At 38.5% G+C, this 12,500-nt stretch overlaps 1 protein-coding gene and 1 long non-coding RNA gene across 3 annotated transcripts in view; one reads left to right on the forward strand and one right to left on the reverse strand.

Annotated features, from left to right (window-relative positions):
• Positions 1-5,494, reverse strand: part of spata4 (spermatogenesis associated 4) — a 7,011-nt gene extending 1,517 nt beyond the window's left edge. Inside the window, exons 1-6 of one of the 2 annotated variants that reach the window (XM_058396474.1) lie at positions 5,258-5,494; positions 4,529-4,658; positions 4,235-4,353; positions 3,110-3,330; positions 1,969-2,078; positions 1-1,618 (exon numbers count right to left, since the gene is read on the reverse strand). The exon at positions 1-1,618 is cut by the window's left edge and continues 1,516 nt beyond it. In XM_058396474.1, the coding sequence (XP_058252457.1) occupies positions 1,607-1,618; positions 1,969-2,078; positions 3,110-3,330; positions 4,235-4,353; positions 4,529-4,658; positions 5,258-5,358 (693 nt within the window). In that variant the 5' untranslated portion in view covers positions 5,359-5,494 and the 3' untranslated portion in view covers positions 1-1,606. The remainder of the gene's footprint in view (positions 1,619-1,968; positions 2,079-3,109; positions 3,331-4,234; positions 4,354-4,528; positions 4,659-5,257) is intronic. The other variant, XM_058396475.1, reaches the window with a different exon arrangement.
• Positions 5,258-6,002, forward strand: LOC131357493 (uncharacterized). The gene is made up of 3 exons (XR_009205274.1): positions 5,258-5,345; positions 5,498-5,556; positions 5,706-6,002. It is a non-coding gene; the product is annotated as an uncharacterized LOC131357493 (long non-coding RNA).
• The last annotated feature ends 6,498 nt before the right edge of the window (positions 6,003-12,500 follow it).

Raw genomic sequence — 12,500 nt, forward strand, 5'->3', positions numbered from 1 at the left:
AACTAGGAATTATGGAGTTTTTCGGAAAATAATAAAACTTTTAAGCTTTAGCTCCAGAAGCAGGTGATGGATTTTACTGAAACACAGTGAAGTGAGGACTAAACCCCGCCTCTGAAACTGCAGGTTAGAACAGATTGAAGTCTTAAATAAAAAGTTGATTTGGATCAGTTTTCCACTGAGATCCCTGTAGTGACATCTTTCCACCAGAGGGGTCTCCAAATCCCCAGCATCTTTTTTTATTTTTATTAATAACTTCAACTTTTAATGTGTGTGAGGATGCAAAGGGGAAAAAAACATAGACAAAGCATGTTGGTGCCAGAAATATACAAGAAGACACACCCCTGGGGGGCGGAGCATTTATGTTCTAAAGAGCACTTAACAAGATGAACACAAGTACAGGATGACTCAAGAACATAGACTTTATGAAACATCTGATTATTTTTCATGCACTGCTTGATTTAATGATTGATTTATAATTTCAAGTTCAGCCTCATGTTATAATTTAAATATTATAATTAATAAATCCAGTGTGGTGCACTATATTGACGAAAGTTTTGGGACACACATTCACAGGAGTTGGGCTCGGCCCCTTAGTTCCAGTGAAAGGAACTCTTAATGCTTCAGCTTCATACCAAGACATTTTGGACAATTTCATGCTCTTTGTGGGAACAGTTTGGGGATGACCCCTTCCTGTTCCAACATGACTGCACACCAGTGACCAAAGCAAGGTCCATAAAGACATGGATGAGTGAGTTTGGTGTGGAGGAACTTGACTGGCCTGCACAGAGTCCTGACCTCAACCCCATAGAACACCTTTGGGATGAATTAGAGCGGAGACTGAGAGACAGACCTTCTCATCCAACATCAGTGCCTGACCTCACAAATGTGCTTCTAGAGGAATGGTCAAAAATTCCCATAAACACACTCCTAAACCTTGTGGAAAGCCTTCCCAGAAGAGTTGAAGCTGTTATAGCTGCAAAGGGCGAGACAACTCCATATTACATTCATGTGCATGTAAAGGCAGATGTCCCAAAACTTTTGGCAATGTAGTGTATATTATTGAAAGCAGTTTAAACAGCTGGAGTGAAGCTTTGCCCAAAACATACAAAAGAAAAGGCTGATTTAAAAAGAAATTAATCACATTCACTTTTTTCATGTGAATATTTTTCCTACCGTGAGTTTGTGTATCAGACTTCTCCCCTAAATATTTTAACATTTTACAAATATTTTTAAGAATATGTGTATAACTGCAATAATAAAGATCTAAGGTATGGTGATTTATTATTGTTCACACACTTCACATCACTCAGCTGTTCTATCAGTTCAGCTCCTCTAAACCTAGTCCATTAGCTAAAACATCCTGGAGCTACGAGGCTAATGTAGCTAACACCTAATGGAAGCTTTAATCGTTATGTCTCATTACACACTCCTCATGAAGCTGAACTGGAGGCTGATTGGCTGTGATGTGGAGCTTGTGTTCATTCAGTCTGATCATAAATACAGTAAATATCTTTATTGTTTAATCGTCTTTTACTAAGAGCTTGCTATTTCCAAAGTCGGAGGTGGAGAGGAAATCTGATCCCTGCGGAGTGTGTTGCGACTCCCATCAGTCACCATGCTGGAAACACACACACACACAAACACACACACACACACACACACACACAAACACACACACACACACAGAAAGAACACAGTTAATCAGCATCACCATAATCAGACTCTAAAATCCCTGAATGAATTAATTTCCTTTATTCCACAGCGTTGGGGAGTTCTGTGTTCTGATTGGTCAGAAGGTGTTGATTAGTTTTCTATAACAGCAGATCTGACCATAGTAGAGCTGCAGATCATCTGAGCTACTTATCAGTACTGTGAATCTGATTCATCATTCGAGCCGAAGATGAGCTACTATTCTTAATACTTCTCTGTTTTGAGTGTTGAGTGTTTTGAGTAATTCTGTAATCTTACAGGTGAAGATGGTGAAGAAGATGATGATGATGATAATAGTGGTGTGCGTGTGTGTGATGGTGGCAGTCGGACAGCCTGCTCTCCCAACGTGGGCTTCACATTAAAACGATCTGTTAGACAAAAAACAACATAAAACTCCACTGCTCAGCAATAAATAAACAAAGAAGGCCAAAGAACAGTCACAGAATTACTAATTCAACTAATAATAAAGTAAATATAAACAATTAAACCAAATTTAATATTATAACTCCATTACTACTACTAATAACAACAACACTGATAGTAGCAGCGATGTTCGGGGCCCAAGCACTGCATCTCATCACTATAATTACATGAACATGCTATTTATTTTCTAACTTCAAACCCTGAAATCTGATCTGAGAAACTAAATCTAAAGTATTTCTGAAATATTAGAGCTTTTCAGATATTTTGAAAAAGGGAAAAATGGAAAAAATAATAATAATGTGTTTTTTTCCTCAAAGAACTAAATCTAAATAATACAATGAGATACATATGAGACATCAAAATCACTAACACTGTCAAATACAACAGCAACAACAGCAACAACAACAACAATAATAATAATAATAATAATAATAATAATAATAATAATAATTTATACAGTACAGGCATAAGTGCATACAAGCAGCGATATTCGGGGCCCAAGCACTAAGTTGGATCACTATAATCACATGAACACTGGCATTTATCTCCACTGATTATAATTTTCATTTAGAAAGCCAAGCTATACCTAAAAGCCCTGAAATGTGTTCAGATAAAACCTACTGTATAATGAAGCTCTGGAAAGAAAAAAAAATGTGTTAATGTATTTTATGTAGCTAATAAGTGTTCACCTAAACACACCTAAACACTCATGTACCTGCCTCTACACTGTGATCAGACTCAGAGAGGTCACTCATTACTTTAAAACAACAATCCGAAATCAGATACAAAAAAAAAGATAAAAAAAAAGGACAAACAGATTTAAAGGAATTTTAAAGTCTAATCCTAGTTTTTAACCTGACGTGTAAATAATTTAAGACATGAGCAAGGTGATTAGTCTGTAACTCTTTTAAAGAGTATTTCTCTAATGTCTGAGTTGTGTGAGAATGAATAGTGTGTGTGTGTGTAAATGAATTACGAGGGTTCTGGATCCTCTCCTCTCTCCGGAGCTCCACGTGCCGGTGGATGATGTTGTGGATTTTGCTCTGCGTGGTGCTGATGTTGTTCTCAGCCAGCTCTTCACTCAGACGCAGGTTATTTTTGATGGCTTTAGACGCCGTGGCTCGAGCCACCATGGGCAGATGCTCCTGATAACTCTGATCGCTGAAGTCCAGCGCCTCCTCCTGGACAGTCTGGATCCTGCAGAGACGCAACAGTCGAAGACTCAAGGTTTAAGTCGTAGTTGGTGTATCACTGAACCACTGACACATGGCTCTGCAGATTTTACATTCACACATTTTGGACAGAGGCCATGATATTCCTGTGATACAGAACCCATCTTTTTATTTCACCTTTTTAGAAATACTGAGTGAGTGTAGTGTGAGGTCAGGACTCTGTGCAGGCCAGTCAAGTTCCTCCACACCAAACTCACTCATCCATGTCTTTATGGACCTTGCTTTGGTCACTTGTGTGCAGTCATGTTGGAACAAGAAGGGGTCATCCCCAAACTGTTCCCACAAAGAGCATGAAATTGTCCTTTCAGTGGAACTAAGGGGCCGAGCCAAACTCCTGAAAAACAACACCTGAACTCAGTGATTTGGAGGCGTGTCCCAAAACTTTTGGCAATAAAGTGTATAAACAGTGTTTCCTTCACCAGGCTCTCTTTATTCTCTCCCTTCAGCTTTAATACCAGGTTAAAATAATAATATAATCAGGTTAAAAGACACAAGGAGAAACTGCAAAGAAGCATAAACTCCTGTGACTTATTGTTTGTGTGATAATATAAAAAATATAAAAAAGCACTGTGTCTGTATATTATTGTTGAATCATTATCGCCACCTACTGGATATATTCTGAACTGCAGTAACTCTGAAAATGAATTATGAAACATGAATATTTGTACTAATATTTAAATCCTGCAGATTTCTGTTCAGTCCAGACCTGATGTATTTTCTGTAAATGTAGTAAAGATATTTAAATATCTAATATTAATAAAGATTTCATAAACCCACTGATAAAGATGAGATAAAGATTACAGAACACAAAACAGAGCAAAGTAGAACAGGGATCTGTAAATATTAGTGTGTGTGTGTGTGTGTCTTGCCTCCTGTTAGTCAGTAGTGTGTAAATCTCCTGAATTAAAGCCTCGGCTGCTCCTGGTTTGCAGTGAATCGTACCATTAATCGATTCCTTCATCAAACTGATGCGCCGCTTCACCAACACCTGCTTACACACACACACACACACACATCATACATAAACATACAGACAAGAAGTGTTTGTAATGTTTGCTGTTGAGTTCTGCATTACACACATGCACACACACACACACACACACACTGTTTTATTCCTTACTAACTGAAGATCTAAATAAGTGGACAGTCAGACAGATGCTGACCTTCTCAATCTGAGACCAGTTGCTCTGCTTGGTCCCGAGTGACACTCCGTTATGGTACGAGTGTAGAGAGAAATCCTCGGGGAAATACCAGGAAAAAATCTCTGCCACCAGACATCCGTTAGAGAAATCTCTAAAACACAGCCAGAGACAGATGATAGTCAGTGGGTCAGTGGGTCAGACTCTGGAGAATTTATAGAACAATGTACTTTATGTTTATTTTGTTACAAGCTATAAATCTTTACTTCATTTTTGTTTTAGTAACTGTATTGTGTAGTAATAAACACTAGGGTTTAATATGAAGATAGATAGATGGATGAATGAATGGATGGATGAATGGAGAGATAGACAGACAGACAGATAGATAGATAGATAGATAGATAGATAGATAGATAGATAGATAGATAGATAGATCCACATGTTGGTGTTAAACGGTTCATTTTATCTAAGTTAGATAGTTTCTGAAGTTTGTGTAAGTTTAAGAATTTGATATTTTTATCAGCAAAATCTTGTTTAAATTTATTTTATTTCTAAATGATTGTTTATTCGATTTTTTTAAATATTTTTTTTTTTATTTATAATTATTTTTGTAAAAAATAATTCGTGTATTGACGTGCATGAGACAAAAGAAATAAAACAAAACAAATAAGCAAATCTCCAAAATAATATAAAAAAAATCGTATTTATATGTCGACCATTTTAAATGATATTATTTATTTATATTTTTCTGACCTCCGGATGTTTCTAGGTGAGATGGCCAGCTCGAGACTCTGCAGCCATTTCCACACTTCCCGCGGAAGTCTGCTCCTCTTCTTCGGCGGTGAATAATCCATTAAGATCTGTTTAATTATTAATTAATATCTAAATTAATAAACACGTAAATGATCTATATTTATTCGGCTTTATTAATATTGAACACGCGCCTCTTCCGGGAATCTTCCTGTTTTGTGCCTGGCGTTTCTATGGAAACAGAAGTCTCGGTGCGCTGCTGCCACCTGGCGATCATTTACACTCACTACACTGCTCTCTAAGTAAATAACCCATTCAGAATATTTTATTTATTTATCTAATTGACTTTGTTTTCTTTTCTTTTTTCATCTACTCGTGCTTTTAAACAACACATTGTTTAATATTAGTTTTGTGTAGTTGAAACATCGGAATGTTTTACACTATCTTACAGACTTCTGGAGGAGATCCTCTCTGATTGGAGAAACCAAGGGGGCGGTGTTTCCAAAATGGCAGAGTCTTCAAGATGGCGCAGTAGCAGCTCGGCTAGCTGTTAGCTTTTCACTCTGACCTTTTTGTTTAATTATTTAGTTATTTTGAGGCTAATCCACACACAGCCATAAATCTGGAAATATAACACTTGTTCTGTTTACACCTGAGAACTGAGCTGGTTCTGTGTTAATGCTCTCCACAGAATCTTCCATTAAAATGTTCTTTCTTTTTCTTTCTTTCTTTCTTTCTTTCTTTCTTTCTTTCTTTCTTTCTTTCTGTCTGTTTGTCTGCCTGTCTTTCTTTCTTTCTTTCTTTCTTTCTTTCTTTCTTTCTTTCTTTCTTTCTTTCTTTCTTTGTCATTATAGAGAGACTAGGTTAACTCCATGGTTCATGTTAATTTTTTTCCAAACATTTATTCCATATTTCCAAAAAGTCTTTGTGTTTATTAAAAAAATCACACAGATCATAAACATGTAAGATGATTTGATTTGAAATTTAAGGATCACAACCTGGGAATTAATGGAATTATTATTACTATTATTATTAATATTATTATTACTCTACTATTATTATTGGCAACATAGCATCCATCATTATTCTGACAAGTTTCCCAAATTCCTGAACTTTCATTTCCTCTTCAATTTCCTCTTTTAGCTCCAGATAGTTCCACATGATGGCAGTGTGTGATTGCCATAAACACACTGATGGACACACACACACACACACACACACACACACACGCACTGATGGACACACACTGTTTTTGCATAGATAATCATTTTTGCACACACACACACAAACACACACTCACACACACACAGAGCCAGTGATGAATCCAGTCTGGATTTTATTAGTCATTTCTCTGCAAGTAATTAAAATGAGAGTGAGAAAAGCTCAGCAGATATTCTCCATTTAAAAAATAAAAGGATTATAATTATTAAAATGTGAAAATGTCGACGCTTGCCATTTCTATCATGTGTGCAATACAAGACGTTTTTTCTCCAAAACCTATTTATTTCTTTAAACCCGTTTTTATGAAGGGTGCCAATATTTCTGCTGCAGATTGTAAATATAAAGCGGCGGGTGTTAGCTTGTTCAGCTATTTTCCAGCTCAGTCAATATCCAGACAGTCCTAATTATCTGCTAAAATTGAAAATCCATGCGATCGGATGCGGTGTGTGTCGTTTGCGGTGTATTTACAGCACCAGATGCTTTTCATTCCACTTTAATATCCAGCTGATTCATAAGGAGAAGGAGAGCAAGAGTGTAATTGGACTTTATTTCCTTGGGCAATAATTCTCTAGGCCCTTAACGGCTCCTTCATTGTTCGCATTGTAATAAATTAAAATTACAAATCTATTTCTTGCAAGTAATAAGGTGCTGTCAGAGGCAGAGTGTGAAAAGCAGAGGGCAGAGCGTGGGCTCTTCACATCAGACCAGAGCGCAGATCGTTTCTACTGCCTTATATATGGCATTTTCTTTTACTTCTTTGTTCTTACAGTTAGACAGTTTGCAAAAGAATAAATCAAGATAGTGAATGTAGACGCTATTGTAGTTCAATCTGAAAAGACCGTGGACAAAACCCTCCTCCTCCTCCTCACACCATCATCATCACATCCACATCTCCATGCTGAACATCTCATTCCGGATTGCCGTTATAATAAGCTCTTAATGACTGTAAATTTTCCTTGAAATTCTGCCTTGTATTCTATTACACACATAGAGACAAAATACATATGGCTCCTTTAATGATGTTATTGCAGAAACACAGAGGAACAATTGGAGCTAGCCAATTTTAATAGCAGCGCCGCGGCTTCATGAGGTGTTGCTAGTTAAATGTCAGGCAGCAGATGAACGTCTTCACCGCGAGTCTCTGTAGTTTTAACAGTTTTGAGCGGCGAGAGCCAGACGACTGGGTGACGGCTCTGAGATGAGAGTTTACGCTCTCCTCTGAGGGACAACAGGAGGAGTGCCTGACCTTTTCTGCGTCAGTTTCTATTGAACTGAATATTCTGGCATTTCTGACGAATCCCCTCTGAGATCTTTCCTTGAGAAGCTCAGCATCGATTTCTTCCAGGCTTCGGCTCGTCGTTCCTCGCCGAGACCCGGATTTAACCAAAACGAATGAAAAGGAAGCGCAGGAGAGCGTGGATTGAATCTACACTGACAACAAGGGAGTATAAAATCTAGATGACGGAGATCTGCGGATTTATTCACACCGATCTGAGAGACGCTTCCTCCATAATTCATCAAGATTTAGTGGTTGTTGTTGTTTTCCCCATAAAGTTGTGCGACTGAGGCTGTTTAACATCTGCTGATGAATTGTAGAACAATGAGCAGCCATCATTTTTCAATATGCCTCTTTGTTTATTTTTGTGTTTTTGCACTTTGTGTAGTTATTCTCTTTTAATATTTTGGTCAATAAATCAGTCTGATCTGACCGTCAGCTCGTCCACAACACAAACAGAGTTTAAGGCTTTAAGAGCGGCTTTTTGTTTTCGTTTCTTCTTGGAGCTCCGAGTCTTTACAAGCCGAATGTGGATTCATCTTTAAATAAAAAAACTAATTCATTTAATAAGAGCAAATTTACTGACTCACTGTGTTTACACAACACACCACACTAAACCACAACACAACACACTAAACCACAACACAACACACTAAACCACAGCACAACACAACACACTAAACCACAACACAACACACTAAACCACAACACAACACAACACACTAAACCACAGCACACCACACTAAACCACAACACAACACACTAAACCACAACACAACACACTAAACCACAACACAACACACTAAACCACAACACAACACAACACACTAAACCACAGCACACCACACTAAACCACAACACAACACAACACACTAAACACAACACACTAAACCACAACACAACACACTAAACCACAACACAACACACTAAACCACAACACAACACACTAAACCACAGCACAACACACTAAACCACAACACAACACACTAAACCACAACACAACACACTAAACACAACACAACACACTAAACCACAACACAACACACTAAACCACAGCACACCACACTAAACCACAACACAACACACTAAACCACAACACAACACACTAAACCACAGCACAACACACTAAACCACAACACAACACAACACACTAAACACAACACAACACACCACACTAAACCACAACACAACACACTAAACCACAACACAACACACTAAACCACAGCACAACACACTAAACCACAACACAACACACTAAACACAACACAACACACTAAACACAACACAACACACTAAACCACAACACAACACACTAAACCACAACACAACACACTAAACCACAACACAACACACTAAACACAACACAACACACTAAACCACAACACAACACACTAAACCACAACACAACACACTAAACCACAACACAACACACTAAACCACAACACAACACACTAAACCACAACACAACACAACACACTAAACACAACACAACACACTAAACCACAACACAACACACTAAACCACAACACAACACACTAAACCACAACACAACACACTAAACACAACACAACACACTAAACCACAACACAACACACTAAACCACAACACAACACACTAAACCACAACACAACACACTAAACGACAACACAACACAACACACTAAACCACAACACAACACACTAAACCACAACACACCACACTAAACCACAACACAACACACTAAACCACAACACAACACACTAAACCACCACACACACACACACACACCCACTAAACCACACACAACCACAACACAACACAACACACTAAACCACAACACAACACACTAAACCACAGCACACCACACTAAACCACAACACAACACACTAAACCACAACACAACACACTAAACCACAACACAACACACTAAACCACAGCACACCACACTAAACCACAACACAACACACTAAACCACAACACAACACAACACACTAAATACAACACAACACACTAAACCACAACACAACACACTAAACCACAACACAACACACTAAACCACAGCACACCACACTAAACCACAACACAACACACTAAACCACAACACAACACACTAAACCACAGCACAACACACTAAACCACAACACAACACACTAAACCACAACACAACACACTAAACCACAACACAACACAACACACTAAACCACAACACAACACACTAAACCACAACACAACACACTAAACCACAACACAACACAACACACTAAACCACAACACAACACACTAAACCACAACACAACACACTAAACCACAACACAACACACTAAACCACAACACAACACACTAAACCACAACACAACACACTAAACCACAACACAACACACTAAACCACAACACAACACACTAAACCACAACACAACACACTAAACCACAACACAACACACTAAACCACAGCACAACACACTAAACCACAACACAACACACACAACACAACACACTAAACCACAACACAACACACTAAACCACAACACAACACACTAAACACAACACAACACACTAAACCACAACACAACACACTAAACCACAACACAACACACTAAACCACAACACAACACACTAAACCACAACACAACACACTAAACACAACACAACACACTAAACCACAACACAACACACTAAACCACAACACAACACACTAAACCACAACACAACACAACACACTAAACCACAACACAACACACCACACTAAACCACAACACAACACACTAAACCACAACACAACACACTAAACCACAACACAACACACTAAACCACAACACAACACACTAAACCACAACACAACACACTAAACCACAACACAACACACTAAACCACAACACAACACACTAAACACAACACAACACACTAAACCACAACACAACACACTAAACCACAACACAACACACTAAACCACAGCACAACACACTAAACCACAACACAACACACTAAACACAACACAACACACTAAACCACAACACAACACACTAAACCACAACACAACACACTAAACCACAACACAACACACTAAACCACAACACAACACACTAAACCACAACACAACACACTAAACCACAACACAACACACTAAACCACAACACAACACAACACACTAAACCACAACACAACACACTAAACCACAACACAACACACTAAACCACAACACAACACAACACACTAAACCACAACACAACACAACACACTAAACCACAACACAACACACTAAACCACAACACAACACACTAAACCACAACACAACACAACACACTAAACCACAACACAACACACTAAACCACAACACAACACACTAAACCACAACACAACACACTAAACCACAACACAACACAACACACTAAACCACAACACAACACACTAAACCACAACACAACACACTAAACCACAACACAACACACTAAACCACAACACAACACACTAAACCACAACACAACACACTAAACCACAACACAACACACTAAACACAACACAACACACTAAACCACAACACAACACACTAAACCACAACACAACACACTAAACCACAACACAACACACTAAACCACAACACAACACACTAAACCACAACACAACACACTAAACCACAACACAACACACTAAACCACAACACAACACACTAAACCACAGCACAACACACTAAACCACAACACAACACAACACACTAAACCACAACACAACACACTAAACCACAACACAACACAACACACTAAACCACAGCACAACACACTAAACCACAACACAACACAACACACTAAACCACAACACAACACACTAAACCACAACACAACACAACACACTAAACCACAACACAACACACTAAACCACAACACAGCACAACACACTAAACCACAACACAACACACTAAACCACAACACAACACACTAAACCACAACACACCACACTAAACCACAACACAACACACTAAACCACAACACAACACACTAAACCACAGCACAACACAACACACTAAACCACAACACAACACACTAAACCACAACACAACACAACACACTAAACCACAGCACACCACACTAAACCACAACACAACACACTAAACCACAACACAACACACTAAACCACAACACAACACACTAAACCACAACACAACACAACACACTAAACCACAACACAACACACTAAACCACAACACAACACACTAAACCACAACACAACACACTAAACCACAACACAACACACTAAACCACAACACAACACACTAAACCACAGCACAACACACTAAACCACAACACAACACACTAAACCACAACACAACACACTAAACCACAGCACAACACACTAAACCACAACACAACACACTAAACACAACACAACACACCACACTAAACCACAACACAACACACTAAACCACAACACAACACAACACACTAAACCACAGCACACCACACTAAACCACAACACAACACAACGCACTAAACACAACACACTACACCACAACACAACACACTAAACCACAACACAACACACTAAACCACAACACAACACACTAAACCACATCACAACACACTAAACCACAACACAACACAACACACTAAACACAACACAACACACTAAACCACAACACAACACAACACACTAAACCACAACACAACACACTAAACCACAACACAACACACTAAACCACAACACAACACAACACACTAAACCACAACACAACACAACACACTAAACCACAACACAACACACTAAACCACAACACAACAC

This window comes from Hemibagrus wyckioides, linkage group LG08 (genome assembly GCF_019097595.1).
Source record: "Hemibagrus wyckioides isolate EC202008001 linkage group LG08, SWU_Hwy_1.0, whole genome shotgun sequence".
Classification (NCBI taxonomy): Eukaryota; Metazoa; Chordata; class Actinopteri; order Siluriformes; family Bagridae; genus Hemibagrus; species Hemibagrus wyckioides.